Source organism: Paramormyrops kingsleyae, chromosome 2, assembly GCF_048594095.1.
Source record: "Paramormyrops kingsleyae isolate MSU_618 chromosome 2, PKINGS_0.4, whole genome shotgun sequence".
NCBI lineage: Eukaryota > Metazoa > Chordata > Actinopteri > Osteoglossiformes > Mormyridae > Paramormyrops > Paramormyrops kingsleyae.
In genome coordinates, this window is record NC_132798.1 from 10,772,783 (window position 1) to 10,793,446 (window position 20,664).

The window sequence follows — 20,664 nt, forward strand, 5'->3', positions numbered from 1 at the left end:
GACCTTAGATTAAGGTCATTTTCCCTAGAGGTACAACATGAAAAGAGAAAATTGTTTAACTTACTGCTTGATATTTCAGACTTTGCCATATTTAACTGCCATATTTATAGAAATTAACATGTTAGGTCTTTCAGTTTCATTTACCAAAGAATGTGAATCTTTGACACTTACTGTACAGTACAGAGTTATTACTTTGCTTTGTGTTACTGATAAAATATTACAATATTTTCCTGCAGATTGTTGAGTCTTCTGATTCTGGATTGGTATTGAACACCCCCTGGGTTTCGTTACTTCATCTCCCCTATTTGTTTATGCAACAATCAACAGGCAATGACTAATGTCAGAAAAAAACTGAACTGGTAAACATCAGAAGTCAAATGGCACAATGACCTCACACTTGCAGGTCTGGGTGTGTGAATCCCACCTCCTGCCTTTGCGTCCTCAACTTAATTCTCCCACAGTCCAATGTCATGTGGTCAGGAAAATTGGTGTCTCTATGAGTATGTGCCCAGCTGTGGACTGCCATCTAGCATGTTCTCCTACCCCATCTGACAGGTCACAGTGACCCTGTACCAGATAAAATGGGCTGACCTTAATCTGAAACGTGTTGTTGCTGTTCAGGAGCATGCAGACTTACTTCCAGTTCTCTTTAAAAGTAACAATAACGAATTTTCTAAGTGTTTTTTTCTCCAAATATATCACAGCACCTTCACCGTACTGAGATGACATAATGTAGACATTACTGCGGGGAAATCAGGGTGGGTATTGAGAGAATTACCAGGAATTGCAGTAAAGGTCCATTTGGAAGGGAGGTAATTCCTTCCTTAAACTACAAGGAGGTTGTCAGAAAATTTCCTCCATTTTCTTTGAGTGGGGAGTAAGATCAGTTCATGTGCGGAGTATGGAGCTTCATTTTAGCACCACGTCATACAAAGAAATGATTCATTTTGACATTTTGTTGCCTCGATTCCTTCCACATAATATGTTACCACACCAAACAGATATGAGGAAATTATCCGATCGTTACTCATATGATTTAGTACCACAAACCAACGTGGATTTTCAGCCATATTCAGCTCTTCAGCAGCACAGCGATTAAATACTCAGTCTATTTTTCATAGTCATAAATATAAAGTGCAAATAAACATTTATACTCATAAACCATGACCTTTATTCCTGGTTTCTACAGGAAATTTTATACGGTCTTGTTAGGTCTGTTTCATAATTTGCACCAGTTATATATATACACTCTGACCATAAATATCATATTACAGCAGTAATGCTGCATATCAGCATCTAAGTGAAAGGAGTGAATAGGTCCCTAAAAGGATCGATAATAAATAATAGACCATCTTTGTCCATTTCATTTTGCTACATTAACACTGTGCTGTCACGCAGCAATAAAACATGGTTCCTTTCAGAAATATGTCACTGTTGTCACCTTCACAGTACTCTGTCCAAAGCCGTGACTTTGTCCTATATGCAAAGCAAGGGGTACTTTTCAGTGTAAAAACATCCATCCATCTTCTAACTGCTTCAACTGCTCAAGGTCACGGGGCTGTAAGAGCACCTTATTTTTCTTGGTTAAAATTAGGACTATATATGGATTGCTCTTACAATTAGAAATACTTCCACTTCTGTGGTACCTTTTCAATATCAGGACAGACGATGGAACTGGAAATGTAATTCATTTAAAGGCACATTTTCACTTAAGTGTTTTTCCATTCCCAGCAGCAGAAGATACTATTAACTAATTATATCTTGTTATACAAGTTCCATCAGCAAGTAAGTGGACTCATACACTACGAAAAAAAAGTCCCAGGGAAATTAAACTGTACCTGATGCAGTAAGCATGTACGCAACAGAAAGAGACCACCGCTTGTGTAATGAAATTGCAAACAGAAGGTGGCCAGTTCAAATCCCCAGAAGGCTGTCAAAATCCCTTGTGTAAAACGTAAGTAAAATCTGGGCTGGTACGCACTGGGGTTGCTGGGCTGGGACTCCATGGGCATCATCAGCTTGGTGCGGGTAGCCCTCCGGGTTGCCAGGGGGCGCTCTAAAGTGGCCATGCTGCTCGAAGCTTCATCTCCATCTGCTCCTGCATGAAGAGGACAGCTTTCGCTACCAGGCCAATGCTCAGTGGACCAACAACATTATTCCGAGTGTGAAAATATAAAAGTATATGTTTGTACACAATATAAAATTGTTCATTAACGGTCGTTGTTGATGGGGACCCACCTGAGTGGCTACTCTTGCTTCCCATCTGGCTCTCTGATAGGCTGTGGCTGACAGGTGGGATTTCCTGGCGACTTTGCATCGGCGAATCACAGGCTGAGGGGGCGGGACCTGAGGGCTTCTCCATGCTCTTTAGCTCCATCTCCTCGTGATGGATCCAGAGGTCAGGGGGGCGTAAGTCCCTCTGGCTGCCTTTCCTCTTCCCCACACCGTGGGATGCCCGCTTCCTGCAGAGAGGAAAGGTACTTCCAGAGTCCTGCTCTTGGCTAGAATGCACAGCCGGAATGGGTACACATTTCTTCATTTCAATTGCAGTTATTATTCAGTTATTACAACTGTATGCTTGGAGCCTGCCTATACCCAAGTTTAAGTCTCTGACCACCTACACATCCCTACAGAAATTATTCTGGGGTAGGAGTAGGTTGTAATCCCACCATAACTTGTTGCTGGGCGACACTGTAGTGTTTGTACCAACTGGTTCATTTTAGAATTTTATTTCAGCTTAGCTCTGAATTAATAAACCGAAAAAGTACTCAGCCAAAGAAGAATTTCAATTAGTTATATCAATAAATATATATATATATATATTAAAAAAAAAAAACCCTTTCAAAGAAAATAATACTAAGAACATGACACTGGAGCAACTGGGCAAAAATATCCAGCCTGACAACTGAAAGATAAAAATAAATCTTGTCTATAACTGTCGGATTTTTGCTCATTTGGAGTTAGGCCATTGTTGACAATACTTTGTTCTGCACATCCAATAGATAATTCACAGCATGAACAGAACACATTGAGTAGGCGATTTCTTCTCCTTCTGTCACATGTGACCATTTGCCCGAAGATAATCCACAGAGGCGTGGCTCTGTGTCCATGAGGGGAATGTGCCAGGATGGCATGAATATTGGGGAGTAGCTGAGAGTACAGAAACTGTGGGCTATACGGCAGGATATGACCTGTGCATAGAGGACGTACATCCAGCAAGCAACTGGGTACAAAAACGTAAAGAAAATGATGAATCCAAAGAAATAATCTTGAAAAACAGGGTGTATCATAATAGGAAGGCAAGTAAACACTATGGCAGTAATAAAAACTGCTTGTCCAATTCTGGGTTGTGGTGGGTCTGTAACCTATCCCAGAGGCTACGGGTACGAGGCAGGGAATAACCCAGGATGGGGTGCCAACCCGACACTAGGCACATTCACACAAGCAATTCTGCAACTCCAATTAGCCTCAGTATGTTTTTGGAGTGTGGAGGGAAACTGAAGTACCTGGAGAAAAGCCCACGATGACATGGGGAGAACATGCCAACTCCACCCATAAGGAGTCATGGTGGGGACTCGAACCCAGGTCCCAGAGGAGTGAGGCAACAGTGCTAACCACTGCATCCCAATGCCTCCCCAGCAATAAAAACCACAATAGCCAAAATGACAGGTACTCTAATCAACTTGGTTAAGTTCCTGTTTGTTTTCAATGTGGAGCAAAACATTACTTGTGAGGATGACTTACTTTCTTTGCTGGGCAGAAGAGCGTCGAGTGCAAATGAAAGCCACAATGATGACGACAACCACGGCCACTGCACCCACCGACACCACCACCACCACCAGCAAGCTGCCATTTTTCTGGGGCGGATGCATGTGTCCAATGGGGGAGTCTGGAGAAAGACGAGAAAGTTTCCCAACAGAATAATAACTCAGTTCAGGGCAGGGCTGTTCAAATCATGCTCCTTTAGGTCGGCGCACTGCCAGTTTTCCTGTCTTCGTTTACCTGTGGCCAATCAGAATCAGAGATTATTAAACTAACTACTTGGGAGAACTGAAAACAAGGCCTGGATTTGGAATCGATGTCCAGTTTTGAAGAGCCCTGGTAAGGGGATCTCAGTCCCCTGATCGTGGAGTTGCTATCTGTCATGTATGGGATTGCTTCACGGTGAAAAATAAAATGCTGTTTCCTGCAGTAATCCATGAAAATACAACATTTGTCCTATATTTCCATACACATTGTGCATCCCTGTTGCCCATTTTACCAGTCCGTGAAATTTTTGTACGACATAAACCAGCCCACGGTTATCAAAAGGTTGGCAACTCCAACTTTAATTAATATATCAGCCAAGGATCAGTATAACCTGAGAGGAACTGGCATTAAAATGGACATCACTCCCACTACTGGCCAAAAATGATGGACTTATTTCAGTCAAATGAAAAACACCGTCAGTTGTCGGAGACGTGCATTTTCTGCACTTAAAATTGGCATTTCAAACATTCCTTGTGTCCTGATGAGTGCTACCATGGCAACCAATCATCAACAGAAGGAAGATCTAAAGGGTGACATTCCATCACTCTCCATCTGACAATAAGATGGGCATGAATAACCAGCTCAACTCTTTCTTTTGCATTTAGAAAACAGTACTACAGGACTCTACAACCCACATTCAGATTCTACACAGTTACAATCAATCTGCAGGTTTATTGATAAATAAGGAGTTTAATGAACTCTAGCTGTGTGTCATCATTGTTTAGTGTTCAGCTCCTTGATGAATGATCCCTGACTAGAAGGTAAGTTAAAAATAGATACGCAATCATTTTCCATATATTTGCCTATAATGAAGAAAAAACAAGCATCTGAATTTCCAGATATAACAAATGTTCTTCATGCACTAGAAATAAGGTGAACACGAATAGCATCCATGTGCACTTCCCTTGCATTTCAGTACTGATTACGGCCAAACCCACACACCTGATTGTACCTGCATAGTGAATAAACATAGCATAGACCGGAAGCTCGTCATACTGCTGATCTACCTCCGCATTTCTATGTTATACTGAGGCTGTATTGTAACTATAGTCAAGACAAGCACAATATCTGCATGTGTTGTACGTTACCATGGTGATTAATCACCCTCGGCGTGCCTCCAGGTGCCACAGACAATGAAACCCAGCTGGGCCTGATTGACCTAATGACCATTAAGACAACTCGAGGTTACCTGGATGGATTCAGGATGTCCTCATATTTGTATTCTTGGTTTCTTATTGATCCTTTAGCAATTTTTTATGAGTCTTGCTCATTTGTGCTGCATCAATGTATGCTCGCTCAGCACGTGTGTTTATGCACATTTGTATGTATGCATGTAGATGTGCATGTATGTGGGGCTTTCAGCAGCCAGTTCAGCTCCACTCGCTGACATGCCATCCATCCAGTCATTCAACACCAACACGGCCCACAACCCTATTACGTCTGATGAATGATTGGAGGGCGAGAAGATTAATCTACACACTCTGGCATGTGGACAGCGATCAGGCTTTCAGATCTTAGGTTAATTAAGTTGCTGTATTATCACCCTACAAAAAAAAAGTAATAAACGATGCCCAGGAAAAATCTGATATAACATTCCTGGGGTTTTACTTGGGGGAAAAAAAAATCAGAATTTAAATGGAAATAATGGACTGAGAGGTGATACCATGTCTAGCTCTGATTACAGTTTTGTTTGGAGGTTGAGATTAACACAGGCAGTGAGTATAGTAGTATTATTCTGACATTAGTATCATTGTGAGCGTCATTGTGACTTACTAGTATAAGAGGAAATGATCTGAAGTTCTTTCTCTATCTGCTCTACTGGCTCAAAATGTGTAATAGGTTTGGCTTGGCGATGGGGAAAAAACAACATACAATATGAACAAAACAAACAAAACTGGGACAAAGCCTATTAAATTAACACAAACACAAAATTGTGACTGAATGTGGAAAAAAAACCTTATGCAAATGTGTTTCTATTACTTAAGCCAAACAAAACTAGGCCAAATGAAGATGAACACAGGCAAACTAGGCTAAACTAGGACCAGCACACTGCCTGTAAGGTGATGACATAAAGTAAAAGAAAAGACACTGAATAAAAATCATTGAATTGAAATACAAAGACTACTAGCTGGACAGTTACTATTACACAGCTGTAGCATTTGAGTAGTTTTAGATAAAAACAACAATTAAGAGCCGTAACGTGAAAAAAACGCTGAAACACCTGTTGGATTAAGAATGAACTAAATTAAAAGTAGCCAAACAGCCCTGTTCTTTGGACTTCAGCTTCAGAAACTGGATCTCTAACAAATTAAGTAGCCCAGCCACCAATGGAGACACAGGCTTATTAAGAGCTGTAAACCGCAAACACAAAACGATTTTTACTTTGGGTTGACAATTCAAGATCCCCGTTGAGAATTCTCTCCTGAAACAGGGGTAATTCATTGCACATGTTTATTTAATAACTTTGTATTTCCCATTTATAGAATTTACTGAAAACTGATGCCACAAGAGCAAATTCTAAAAACAAATTTGTGCAAAACAGCCTCTCTAGCTTGTCTACACTGTACAGTGACACAGCACTTAGCCAATCGCAGGGGGTGACCCTGAATGGTGTCGAGATTATGGCAGACTCTGGTGCCGGAGTTCCCCGTTATGAAGCTGGGCCAAAACATTAACTGCGTGTCGCACTATAGATGGCAATGGACGCATGGACGTTATTCATATGGCTTTGTATGCCCTTCTATGGTTCTATAATGGAAAGTTAACTGAAATCACAAAGCCTCATAATATAAGACCTATGTACTATATGGGGCCGTGACTCAAGCGCCCGGCATCCTCAGTCCCCCTCAAACCCACCCAGCTGGCCTGGTTCATCCCTAGCAATGTAATTAGCCCTATCAGACCCATCTGGGGCTTCTGTTGGCACAAGGTTGGTGATCAATTGCTATGGTAACATGAGCTACCTCCCACTGGCTCTCAGGCCTAACAAGGCAAGTTAGACAACACCAAGCCGCATAACCAGTTAGCATGCTTAGAAAATATACTTGTGACAGTATTGTGGCCCCAACTGTCATCGATCTATTAAAATGAGACTCACACTTGACATGAAGAAACCACAAGAACCAACTATTATTATGAATACTGGTCACGTCCTTCAGCCCAGTGCAGTTATTTTTCATCAACTTTCATATAATATCAATGCAGGAATAATGCAATAATTAATGCAATAAATAATGCATGAACCTTAACCGGACTGGGTCCCTAAGTACCTTTTCAATCATCCAATTCCCACTGTATCTCCTGATGATAGCCCACCCCCTAATCCAGGCTCATGTTTTTGTCCTTGTCAACAATATCCTAAGCCAGACTGGGTCCCCAGTTAGCCTTCCATCATCCTTACCATTCAGACTGCTGCTGTCAATCAGATGGGTGTCAGATGGCCAGTAGCTGCTGTCACCGTGGCGACCTGCGGAGGAAAGTCAGACCGTTTGGAGTCAGATGACATGTGATGTGTCCACCGTTTAAGAACAACAAACTGCGCTTTAGTAAGACTGACATTCATTCATGAAAACACAAGCATATGTTTTTAGTCATTTAAATCTTGGGGCAATACACAGAATTTAGCCCAGTCCAAATGCCACAGTGATTTTAGTGCAACAGGAACGTAATCACAGGCAGGTGAAGCCAGTGGCCCATGTCATACTAGCTGCCTATACAGAAAGTTAGACAATAATCACGTTTCTCCTAATAAGAATTATCCATATTTTCCTAGAACAATATATCCTTATCTTCCCCTATTAAATATATCTTATTAATAGGAAACATAAAAGTGAAAGTGTCATTCAGTCATTAAAAGATGTCATGTTGTTTCCATTGTGTACTCCATTTAATGTTGTCTGTGTGTGTATGTCACTGTGTGGACATGTGTGTATCTTTGTCGTGCTGCTGGGCGCCACTACTGTATGTGCCGGCTGGCACAGAAAATCTGCATGTGAGCAGACTGGCCATGCATTCCTTAAACAGATCCGCTCAGTGCTAGGTGAGGCCGCACCTCTATACCACTGCTGATTCTGTACTATTGCTTTACCTCCCATGTTTTTTGTACCCATTGTATTCTGGTCATGGTGTCCCTGTATGACAATATTCATAAGAGCCGTAGCTAAATGAATTAATGAGAATGATTTAATGTGTTGTGACAATGCGATGCGATGGGATGCGGTTTGCCAACCACCACTGCAGGCACTTGCCAGAATGTTGACCTTAGAAAAGCGTACTTATTCAGATTGACAGAGATAACATTTGACATTGAAATGGTGTATGAATTTAATTCTCTTTAGATGATGTCATTTTATCTGAACCTTTTGTTTTTTCCCGTCAGCAGGATATCGAAGCAAACTGAGCAGATGTCAATCAAACATGCATGTGACAGAAAACAGACCATAAATAGACATTTTTAAGGAAACCTACACTCTACAATACATGCTCTGCAGTAACACAAATGAAGAAATTGAGGAATCAGAGAATTCCTAACATGTCATATATGTTTTACATAAATTATCGTTTTTATTGCTTTTTTTGACTAATGACAAACAATATTTTATCTCACTCTATGACCGGGTTTAGATGGCTGATTGTGAGGAATTGGTATGGAAAGCATTGGTATGGTATAGAATTGGAACGGTATAGAGCTGATGACAATAAAGATACTCTGACTTTTGAAATGCACGTATCCCCTATTTTAAGGAAAATGTTACAAGGCAGGAAAAAATAACTGAAGATAAACAGTCTACAACTGTTAATAGACTACAAACAAACCCTTTGGTTAGAATCATGCAGGAAACCGCATGCAACGCAGTGAGGCTCGTTATCGCACTCTGGTCTGCTCAGGACGGCTGGTTTCGTTCAGAGTCGTTTGCATAACATGTCAGTTAAAACCTGACATAGGTCCAGCCTTCTGCCTCGGCTCAGGCCTTAATTAACACAAAAGGCCAGCGGAATCTCATTAGTCTAAGAATGACATGAAGCGACGCGACAATGACTGCAAATCGATGATGAGCGTGAGCTGCGCTTTAGCGCTTTCAGAGCGGCGGCTGTGCCTCCCCCCCCTGCCACCCCCAGCGCCTTAGCATTCAGCGCACACGTTCTTGCTTTCCGTACCAATTCCTCACAATCAGCCATCTAAACCCGGCCCAATACTGCCATTTACCTAAGGAACGTGCTGGAGGCTGGAGGAGCGCTCGGGGGTATGTTGTGGAGAAAATGTGAAGAGTGGCTAGAGAGCAGATAGAGGCGGCAGGGGAGCGGCGAGACAAGAGGCAGACAGCAGCGAGGAGAGATGGGAAGGAGGGAGCGGCTGGGGAGGCGTAACGAAGCAGAGAAGGAGCGAAGACCTGACAGCAGGCCTAGGCGCCTCCTCTGTGCAGTTTAAGGGACAGGCTGAGACCTACCTTGGTCATTGGCCATTTTGTCTGGATGCTCTACTATAAGAGAGAAAGAAGGAAGCACTTATATTAAAAATGAAAACATTTATATTTGCATTCAAGTTATTTCTCAGTGGCCCATGCAATATTTTCTGGATATCAATATTACCTGCAGCACTACTTCTATATGTAACCTCAAAGGTTAGCTATAGATCACAAATATATGCAGCTGATGACCTTAACCCAGGGGTCTCCAACTCCGGTCCTGGAGAGCTACCATCCAGTAGGTTTTCTATCAAACCCAGCTTCTGATGAGCCACACCTGTTCTCAGGTAAATGCCAGGGCCAGGTGTGGCTCACCAGAAGCCAAGTGGGACAGAAAACCTACTGGATAGTAGCTCTCCAGGACCGGAGTTGGAGACCCCTGCCCCCCTACCCAGCCCTAACCTTAACCATAAGTAACCAAACGAAATATGAGGCTTTTGGCATTTTATAGTTTGTGATTGCAGTTACGGGGGGCCGGGGCTTTGGTCAAAAAGTAATCCAAACCTCGGGGGGTCCGGAAGAGGACCGGATCGGACAGGGGGCCCACGCCACGGCTGTTCTTGGCCTGGATCCGGAAGTAATACACTGTGTCCGGGCTCAGCTCGGACACCTGGTGGGTGAGGCGGTCCGAGCCGATGGGCTCCATCAGCCAGGCGTCGATGGGCGCGTTTCTGTCCAGCGTGTAGAACAGGATGTACCCTGGGCCGGAGAACATGCACACGCTCCCATCATGTCAAAGGGTTTAGCACGCATTACACTATTTATCCAAAAGCGCTACTTCAGACTGTTCAATTCATGCTGCATATTTGCTGAAGCAATTCATACAAAATGCCCTTTACTTGAGGAAGATTAGAAGGGTTTTTTTTCCACTAAGCATGCAATGTTCCTTACTACAGCAATCACCCCATTCTCTGTGACCATAATATTACTGCATAGTCACTTCCAAAGAATCACAATTATTTCTCATTTTCCTCTCCTTCAAAAATACTTATATTTGTGATTATAGTGGTTCTTTCTGTATAATACACAGGCGCCTGACTCTCAGTCTGACATGCCCCCGCCTCCTTACTGACTTAGGCACAGACTCCGCCTCCCAGCTGCCCGATGTGACATAGAGCCCACATTTCTGCTGTCAGTTTTGATGCAAACCCCGCCTCCTGGTTGTCAGATATAACACACCTTGTCTTCTGGCTGTCAGATGTGTGCTACATGTCAAAGTATGTATAGAAGCGCCTGACGCTCAGCACTCGCAGCGCCTGAGACATGGGCTGTCTGCAGGGGGTGCTGAACAAGCTGCACAAAGCTCAGCATTAATTCTGATGCCTGGTTGAACGGGGCGAGGCGACACATCAAGTTAGGCCCGGGGGACGGGGTAGAGTTGGGAAATTACAGGCATTGATGAACTATGATTTTGTCTTTGTGAAACCTCAAGTTATATATCATTAGATCACCACCCCCCCCAGGGGCCGGCTCTGATTGGTGCAGTAATGGACCACCCCCTAAATTCATTGACATTCTCACACAGTCCCTTACGCTTATATTTAAAATGCAATACCAGCAAGGCGGGGGGGGGAATAGGCATCAGCACTGTAGCAATCTAATAGCAAGGAAGCATTTCATTATGCATAATGAGAGATGAAACTCCGTCTGACTGTCAATAACATTTTACTCTAGTGAGGTGGGCAGCTTGGCTGCAGCTGTGAAACCGCCAATAAGACAATTTACTAAAAATAATATTCATGATAAGACACGGCAGCGCTCAGAAGACTGCAGTTTGTGTACGTTTACTGCAAGACCCTTGGTGAATGCTGATGACCAGGTGGGAAGCACAAACAGCATAAATAGAGAGAGTAAACATGTAGTCTTCAAGGAGAATAAACAGAAAGAGTAAACATGTAGTCTTCAAAGAGCATAAATGGATAAACATGTAGTTTTCAAAGAGCATAAACCGACAGAGTAAACATGTAGTCTTCAAGGAACATAAACAGATAAACATGTAGTCTTCAATGAGCATAAACTGATAGAGTAAACATGTAGTCTGCAAAGAGCATAAATAGATAAACATGTGGTCTTCAAGGAGCATAAACTGATAGAGTAAACATGTAGTCTTCAATGAGCATAAACAGATAGAGTAAGCATGTAGTCTGCAAAGAGCATAAATAGATAAACATGTGGTCTTCAAGGAGCATAAACTGATAGAGTAAACATGTAGTCTTCAAGGAGCATAAACAGATAGAGTAAACAAGAAGTCCTCAAAGAGCATAAACCGACAGAGTAAATATGCAGTCTTCAAAGAGCATAAACTGACAAACATGTATAGTCTTTGACAGAAATAGTAAACAAGAAGTCTTCATTGATGATTGACAGGAGTAAATATCTAACCGTAATCAAGTAAGGGCAGAGTGACTAGTGACTAGAGTAACTTTAGTATGTATTTCACATTTTGTATGATTTATATTCAGATGCCTAGAATCTTTGGCATATAAAAACAGAAGTAAATAAAGCATAAATTTTGTTTTATTGTCATTTAAAATTCTGAATCAGCACAAACGTCTGACTTATTCTAAGCATATATTTGTTTTGTAAAGAAACTAGAATAACATTCATCACAAAAGCACCCTGATATTTTGGAGTGCGAACACTTGGGAAATTGCTTCAGTGCTTTTCCTGCTTTGTTCCATTTCCTTAGCTAAAAAACAGTGGTGAGATCCTCAGGCAATGCCCTTAGTCACCACCATCACCGGCTATTAATACAGTTTGTTAAGAAACATGATTAAACTCAGCCATCCTTATATGCAAGGGAGAGCTTCCTGAGCTGAATACTAAAACATACAACGCCATGCGTGCAACTAATACACTGTGGCAATCAGCATAATATAGAAAATAAAGGAAAATAAATATAGTACTCCAGGTGACTAACATAAAATTGGATTAGTGATGTGGGTGCCGTTTATGTAATTACCAATTAAATAATAATTACATAGCTATTATAATACCAGTTTTAACACTTGGCTGCATTAGCAAAACACATAAACTAAACGTGATGCTATTTAGCTGGCTAATTTAGATTAAACCCAATTACTTATCAGTTACATTTAAAGTCTACTTAAGACCACTAATAAAGTCTGACAATATTTATCATGCTATACAGGCACCTGCAAGTCAGCCGTCTCCCCTGTGCTCACTCTGCTGCCACCTCTTGCCTCGGGAAGATGCAGATTTCACTGTAAACTCCAAGCTGACTGGTCCTAAGGGTTACTGAGCGAGGCGGACACCAGAGGGACATACGTGTAGATCTTATGGTCACACACTCTAGTTACATTCCACTGCCTTTTATATTTTTTACTAAAAAAACACACTTAGGAAAGAGATCATTTTAGTGTACTTTAAAATCTTTAAGAAAGAAAAAATCTTTCATCTTTAAAATCATTCAGATTTTTTGCTTTAAAAAAAGAACGTAGTTTTTATGCAACCTCAGACCATAGGTGCAGGAAACTGGGCATGGTGAGGAAACAGAGGAATGGTCAGTACACCAAATGTATGTTCTGACATTCTGACAGTGTACAAAAATGGGAAAAGAATCTGAGAATGTCATAGTCTGACTGAAACCTTCCCAAGAGTCCAACGGCGACCCTTGTAGAAGTCAGGAATCAGCTACCTTATTTAGTTATATTGTGGGAGGCCACAACGCCTCCTGTTCCTGCCCATGTGACGTCTGTGGAGGCGTGAATCAGGATCTCACCTGTGATCTTGCCATTGGCCTCCGTGGGAGGCTGCCAGCTGATTAGCACACCCCGAGGCTTTCCCTCACGACTGATGACTGTCAGGTCCTTGGGGGCGGAGCTGGGTGCTGAGGGGGCGTGGCAGAGTGACAACCAACAGCAAATCACAGTCACAACAGAGCAGCTACAGTATAATTCTGTGCCTCTTTGACTGACATAATACTACCAAAGGTGCTAACGTTTAAAAAAGTTTTACCGCCTTTTTCTAAGTTTTTCCGCCATCGTCCTCCCAATATAGAACGGCCAATTATCTCGTTGCTCGTAGGTCTCCACAACAACACATAATGCCCGCATCAGCTCTGGAGTGGTGAAGACCTACACACACCTCCTCCAGTCTATGTGGTGTCAGACACTGTCACTCTATAAGCTGCAGGGTTCATCGAGTGAGGTAGACTGCCCATTCGTGCAGTTCCGCCCACAGTTCTGTAAGCACCCAGCTGACAGTACATCATTGTGGAGCAAGAGGTCTGCTGTCTATCCCACTCAGCTGAGCTGTCTAAGCCACCTGACGGAACACACGAAAACTCCCCATATTCTACGGGGCCACCCTGCCTCAGACAGCTTATGCACATAAATACAGCAGCTGGAGACAAGGAAAAGCCAAAAAGCAGAACCGTTGGGCGGAAGCATGGATCACATACCTGTTTCATAGGTGGTGGCGTGTGCAGTCATACTCCATGTGCTAGACTTTCGACCTTTCGTTACCATGACAGCAAACTCGTACATCGTGTTGGGCTTCAGTCCCGAGATAGTGTGACTAAGGGCAGTCGTATCTGTGGTCTGGACAAGAGAGCGGTAAGGTTGACGTGAGGGGCGGCCTCATGTTAGCATAAGGAATCAGCTCGGGATAGCATGGGGTTTAAATTAGCGTAAGCATGATGGAGTGGCTAAGGCCAACATGAAGAATGAGCATGGTGGGATTAGCATGAAGGGCATTAAAGAAGTCTTCATTAACTTAGGATTTGCCATGCGGAAAGTTTGTAATAAGTAGGTTGAATAAGTGAGCAGCATGGCGGCTCAGTGGGGAACATTGCCTGGAATCCCCAGGGGTGGGGATATGAATGGTACCCCATCTGTATGTGCAGAGACCAGAAACATGTGGTTAGGCAAACTGACATCTCAGAAATGCCCATAGCGTGTAACTGTGTGTTTTAGTCCAGAAAATTGGTTTCATATTGACACCTGCAGAATGTGTATGCAATGCTATCTGGAATACTAACCGGCTTGATAATTTCTATTTATCGAAGCTATTATCTGGCACTCGAGTTTGCACACCCTACCCATCCACGGTGGCCTAACCCACACCTATCCTTTACCATTGTCAGCGATGCATAGAAGCTGCTGGAACGTGGTCATTTAAGAAACAGGCCCGGCTGGCCCATGCGCACCTTGTATTTTCCGCTGGTGGAATGGCTGGCCATCCACTTCACTGTGTAGAAGCACTGCTCGCTGGACTTCTGGTGCTTGGACACAGAGTTGTCGGCCCAGCTGACGCGCACTGAGTCTGAGGTCAGTGGCACAGCCTGCACACCTACCGGGGGGATCATGGGAGTGGAGGATTCTGGGACGGGAGTGGGGAAGGGGTCAAACAGGTGGAACAGGTCCTCGTCCGACGGGTCAGAGGGATCTGAGACAGACATGTGTGCGCGCACATGCACACGTACGCACACACGCACACACATGCACACACGTATACGTGTATGCACAAGCATTTGTGAACATGCACATACACACACATAGACACATTTGCGTATGCAGACATGTATAAACACAGAAACGTGCACAGACCCACGCGTACGCACGGGCACACGATTACACACGTTCACGAACGAGCACACACGTCCGTCAGCAAACATGCATAGACACAGACAGATGCACAGGCACGCAATAAGACACACAGGTTAGTGTGAGCCAGACAGAAGCCGAGCATGCAGGAAAGCATGGAGAAGCACAGAATGGGAGATGTCAGTGAGGTTCAGGGAAGGAGAGGACAGAAATGAAGGACAGGAGGTGACAGAAAAGAAGGAGAAACCTGTTACTCTACCATACACACAGCAGACAGTGCTAAAGCTACTTCACACAGAACAAAACAGAGCTAAATACACCAGCTCTACTACTGATGCTCAAAATCTGCGTTATTGTACTATAAATAAAACAAGGCTAATGCTAAGAAGCTGCGCTACTCACTAACACTGAACTGTTAAACAGAAAACAAAGGTAATGCTATAAACTACTGTTACTCTACTACACACAGAAAACACTGCTATGGTTATAAGTTACTATTAGTCTTTTATAAACTGAGCACACAACTAATGTTCAGTGCGTATTACCCCCCAACAAACAGAGAAAACAGTTCTAATGCATTTGACATTTTATCTACTGGACAAACACAGCATAATTCCACTGAATGTTCTCTTCTGATAAAGATATACACTTAGTTCTGCATTATGGCAGTTTTAGTAAACACAGCTTTGCTCCTCCGAACAGCATCAAATGAAAGTACACACACAGAAATGCAGGCCGTTGGATTGTACGGCTTATGGATTCAGAGAAAGCTGTGTAATTCTGACAAACGGTTGCGCTACTCTGACTCACAGCATCTGTACCTGCATACCCATGGATACAGTCGGCAGCTACAGTATGAGTGGCTTTGTGTCTAAGGACACAGTCAGCAGATCTGAGTGTCTGTGTATCTAAGGACACAGTCAGTAGATCTGAGTGTCTGTGTATCTAAGGACACAGTCAGCAGATCTGAGTGTCTGTGTATCTAAGGACACAGTCAGCAGATCGGAGTGTCTGTGTATCTAAGGACACAGTCAGCAGATCTGAGTGTCTGTGTATCTAAGGACACAGTCAGCAGATCTGAGTGTCTGTGTGTCTAAGGACACAGTCAGCAGATCTGAGTGTCTGTGTGTCTCAGGACACAGTCAGCAGATCTGAGTGTCTGTGTATCTAAGGACACAGTCAGCAGATCTGACTGTCTGTGTGTCTAAGGATACAGTCACTGAACCTGAACATCTGTTTGTCCATGGATAAAGTAAGAAGTCCTCAGTGTCTCCATATCCTTCAAGAACCTCACCATGACACCATGCCTTGGGTAACACCCTCCACTACTTGTTTTCTGAAGGCAGAGGAGAAAAGATGATGCCAATGCTCTGTGCAGAGCTGCTGCGAGTTGGGGCTGATCATGTAAAATGTACAGAATAGAGGATATATGCCCGTGTAACTTGAAGTAACCTCTGTTGTATTGATACAAAGTCCACTATGTCCACTATCCTCAGTCACATGTTATCCAGAGTAGCTATATTATCTCCAAAAGCTGTGCCTAAACTGGAAAATCAAACTCAAAGTGTTTGCGCTACAAAGCCAGCCTACATTAGTGTTCAATTTATTTTCACAAATCTGATTTGACAGTAGAATGACTTGACTACAAATATGTTTTGAGGCCACTTGATATCTTATAGAATGTAACAGATACTCTGGGTTTAACCATACACCAGCCAAAGCTCTTCATGGAGATTTTTCACATGCTTGCTGTTGCCTTCAGCTCTGCTCATGTTAGCGGCTTTGTCACGCAGACCACACCTCCTCACTGTCAGATACGACACAGACCCCTTCTGCAGTCCATGTTCTGAGTGTCAGAATCGTGGAGCAGAGTAACGCGATAATAGAATGAGGGCTGCGGACCCAGAATACATGAGAATAAAAAATTCATTAAGTGCCTCTCCGTCCTATTACTAATGTCTGAAGGAAGGCTGCAAGTGCACAATTTTTTCATTAAGAACATGTAAATTAACTGTCAGGAGGTACACGCCCATTTCGGCTGCCTGCTTGAGCAATGTTTGCAGCAGATTGCAATGACCTACATCAAATGTTAAGCAGGTATTTCTGTGGCTGCATCTAATGACATTGCACACATGTTGACACTTTCTCGGTCATGCATCATAGCTTACATGCATGTCTAGCCATGTAACTAGTTGGCTAGCTATTTAAATTACTTTTTATTTTTATTTTAATACTGAAAACCATAAATCGTGCTATAATGTAATCTACTATAGCAGTCCAGATAACTGTATATGAGCATTTTTATTCCTGTTCCTATTCATCATCATTTCATTGTTTATTGCTCTTAGCAATTCATTTAGAAGCCTTATCTTATCTTATCTTATCTTCTTGCTTTTCGCCTGAAATGATGAACCAAACCAGCAAAAGGACACGGGAGGATGATTCTTCTTTTTTTTTCTTTTGCAAAGACAATGGTTTTCGGCTTTCAGTTTACAGTCCAGACTGCAATTCCAATTAAGGAACACGCCTGCCAATGTCTACATTCAGGTCTTCCTACCTTGTCCATTTTGACATTCAATTCTTTAACCCCCAGGTTGTCTTGCTGCTGTAAACACTAACGAGCTCTCAGAATCCTGGTCATTATCTCAACAGGCCTGTTATACCGTCCGACACAAGAAACCCTCGCCTGATTAAGGTGTTGAGGGGTAAACTACCAGATTCTAGCAATGTTCTGTGTGACAGCAGTGCAACTGGTGACTGAAGCACGACTATATTATAATTGCACTGCAACTGTGCACTGGAGCATGATCGAAGCGTGGTTCCCATGTGACTGCATTGTGGGTATTGCAGTGCTCACTGGTGAGTGACCCAAGCATAACCACAGTGCAATCACATTATGACAGATGTGAGACCACGGTGTGATCGGTTTGTTATCGTGGGTGAGTGTGACTGGCGGGCAACCCGGACGCAATCACAGTGTGACCGCAGTGCGAGCAGTTAGTGACTGTCACGCGATCACAGCGTGATCACCTCATGGCTGCCATGTGATCACAGCGTGATCACCGCATGATTAGTGAGCAACCGCCATGTGTTCACAGCATGTCCGTAGCGTGATCAGGCTGTAATCCTATTGGCTGCTCCTCACATACCTGTGGCAGCCCGTGTGACGGCGCTCTCGTAGAGGGGGACGCCTTCCCCTGCGTTGTTGAAGGACTTGAGTGAGATGACATAGTGGGAGCTGGGCTCTGCATCGGGAAACACACTCAGCATGAAAAAGAGACACTTCTCGCAGCTCCAACCAAGCTGCGATTCACCACGCACACTCTGCTCTTTTACAGTACAATCTCAGACGAGTACATCAAGTTCACTTGCAAAATCAATGCTCGAGAACAGAAATAAAGAAAAAAAAATTTGATTGTCAGGTCATGAGGAGAGACAGCATCTGTGGTACACTACTATGAACCCAGTACCGGAGAGCGCGGGGGGATGGGGGAGATAGCAGGGTTGGGACTGACAGCAGGAAACAGGTGCAGCCCCATTAATAACTCATAGCTGGCTTTTGATTGAAGTGATCATGCAGATTGATACAAAGGTCCAGACAGACTGAAGAGCGGGGAAAAAATCTCTGTAATACAGAAACGCATACCTACTCCTGGACGAGGGACTTTAACGTCGTGTTTCCATTAGTTTTAGTCTCAGCGTCCATAAATTATCCTGTTTTGTATTACACTTTGTTACTAAACACTGAGTTTTGTTCCCTGCATGCCAGGCTGGCTTTGATTGATTTTACTCACAAACAACTGCCCTGGCAGTTTCAATCCAGGTTCCCGCAGCCCAAAGATATGCAGTTAAGTGATTTAACATTTATTAGTTGTCCATTGTGTCAACGTGTGTGTCCCACGGTGGATTGGCGACATATCCGTGTCCTTCCTGACAGACGTTCAAGGCCTTCTGATCTCATCAGGTGCAATTATTGTATTATACAGGACGCAGGGCATTGTCAGTTCTATGATTGGATATTCATTTTCCACATGCCTTTGTACGGAATAATTTAAAATCTTGAAAAGAAGATGGAAGAAATTAAATGCAAATGGAAAAAACACACTAGCATGTTTTAATTTACATTTTAATTCTATGACTGATTTAATGCATTAATATTCCAATTTAAGTCTGTTCATCATGTTTTAATTCCGTATAACGTGAGGTTGTTCTAAAAAGTAACTCAGGTTAAATTTTAAAGCTGCTATGAACCTATGAAACTTCCCCTTTGATATTGGCCAACAAGTTTCCATTTAAGAGACTTTGACTGGCAGTGGGCAACTTTGCGCGATCATCCCGATCCAGGTGAGCTGCCCTTTGTCTCACCTGGTTGGCAGTTGCCCGGCAACATTGCTCAAAAAGTTGCCCTGTGTATCATCACCTTATTAGAGTCTGGAAAATTATAGAGAGGAGGGTTTGAAAGTGTGTGAAGGTTACTGGGCAGACTCATGAAATAATGCCCTTCAGTATGAGATTCTATTTAATGGCTTGAGCTGACCAATTTTATTCTTTTATGGAGTCTGGGTTTCTTCTTCCAAAAAACTCAGTGTTGTATTTATTCTTGTTTAACATTACAGTGTTTTTCTGTTGTATTCCTTATGTATGAATAGCAGAAACACACCAAACAGACCTTATACCCAGCAGTCTTTCTAAAAATGATTACATAATTAACCCAGGAAGACTACAGCAAGCAGAGTCTTAACCGCAAATACGATACTAAATGCAATCATTCCCAGGGAGAGAATGGTGCATTATGCCCGTCTTCTGTTAGCTCAGCCATGCCATTCGTGGAGCAGGATGCCTATTGGTCGTTAGCTTACCCAGGTTGTCGATGGAGTAATAGCGCTGCTTGCTGTCCACCCGCACAGTCTCAGCGTATGGGCTGCCTACTCCGTAGCCAATGATGTAACCCCGAACCACGATGCTGTGGCTAAGGGGCGGAGTCCAGCTCATGATGATGCTGGTTGCTAGGGGACGCACATGCAACGAGCTGGGCTGGTCTGGAACCTGGGACTCTGAGGCAAAGCAAAATGTGTTATTTAGAAACTTAACTTTTCCTGGCAGACATGAAATTATAGACCATGTACTGGAGTGGAACATCATAAAAAATAAAGTATTAAAACACCTCCATTAGATATTACTCAAGAAATAAGATCATTGCCATTACATAGAAAAGATGACGTATATCTATTACAATTACAGAACTCCTTCCATGCATAGCTGTAGGCGAGACAGACAGACAGAGGAAGAGGTGGTTGCCAGGCCACACAGAGAGATGGGTGACTGTCACATGTTGTTTTATTACCATCCAGGTCGTTTTCCGGTGTTTCAGCCGTGTGCCACTCACTGGGCGGTCCTGACCCATTGACTGTCATGGCCGACACCTGGAAGCTGTACTGGCTGGACCTATCTAGTCCTGTGGATCAATCACAGAATAAATGATGGTCCTTCTGGCACCAAGGCCTGTGATGTCGGAAACTGAACTCCTATGGGCTGTGCTATTTGGAGAGAGTGAGATCTAGTAAACTGAGTGCTTAGACCGATCTGTACTGCATTCATACGGC

At 43.1% G+C, this 20,664-nt stretch overlaps 1 protein-coding gene across 3 annotated transcripts in view; it reads right to left on the bottom strand.

Annotated features, from left to right (window-relative positions):
- dcc (DCC netrin 1 receptor) overlaps positions 1-20,664 on the bottom strand; it is a 181,550-nt gene that overhangs the window by 21,044 nt on the left and 139,842 nt on the right. Inside the window, exons 14-25 of one of the 3 annotated variants that reach the window (XM_023803312.2) lie at positions 20,406-20,516; positions 19,921-20,115; positions 18,211-18,306; positions 14,665-14,837; positions 13,918-14,056; positions 13,237-13,344; positions 9,999-10,193; positions 9,477-9,509; positions 7,430-7,495; positions 3,745-3,889; positions 2,239-2,462; positions 1,982-2,098 (exon numbers count right to left, since the gene is read on the bottom strand). In XM_023803312.2, the coding sequence (XP_023659080.2) occupies positions 1,982-2,098; positions 2,239-2,462; positions 3,745-3,889; positions 7,430-7,495; positions 9,477-9,509; positions 9,999-10,193; positions 13,237-13,344; positions 13,918-14,056; positions 14,665-14,837; positions 18,211-18,306; positions 19,921-20,115; positions 20,406-20,516 (1,602 nt within the window). Of the gene's footprint in view, positions 1-1,981; positions 2,099-2,238; positions 2,463-3,744; positions 3,890-7,429; positions 7,496-9,476; positions 9,510-9,998; positions 10,194-13,236; positions 13,345-13,917; positions 14,057-14,664; positions 14,904-18,210; positions 18,307-19,920; positions 20,116-20,405; positions 20,517-20,664 lie in introns of all 3 variants that reach the window. The other 2 variants (XM_023803310.2, XM_023803309.2) reach the window with 2 other exon arrangements.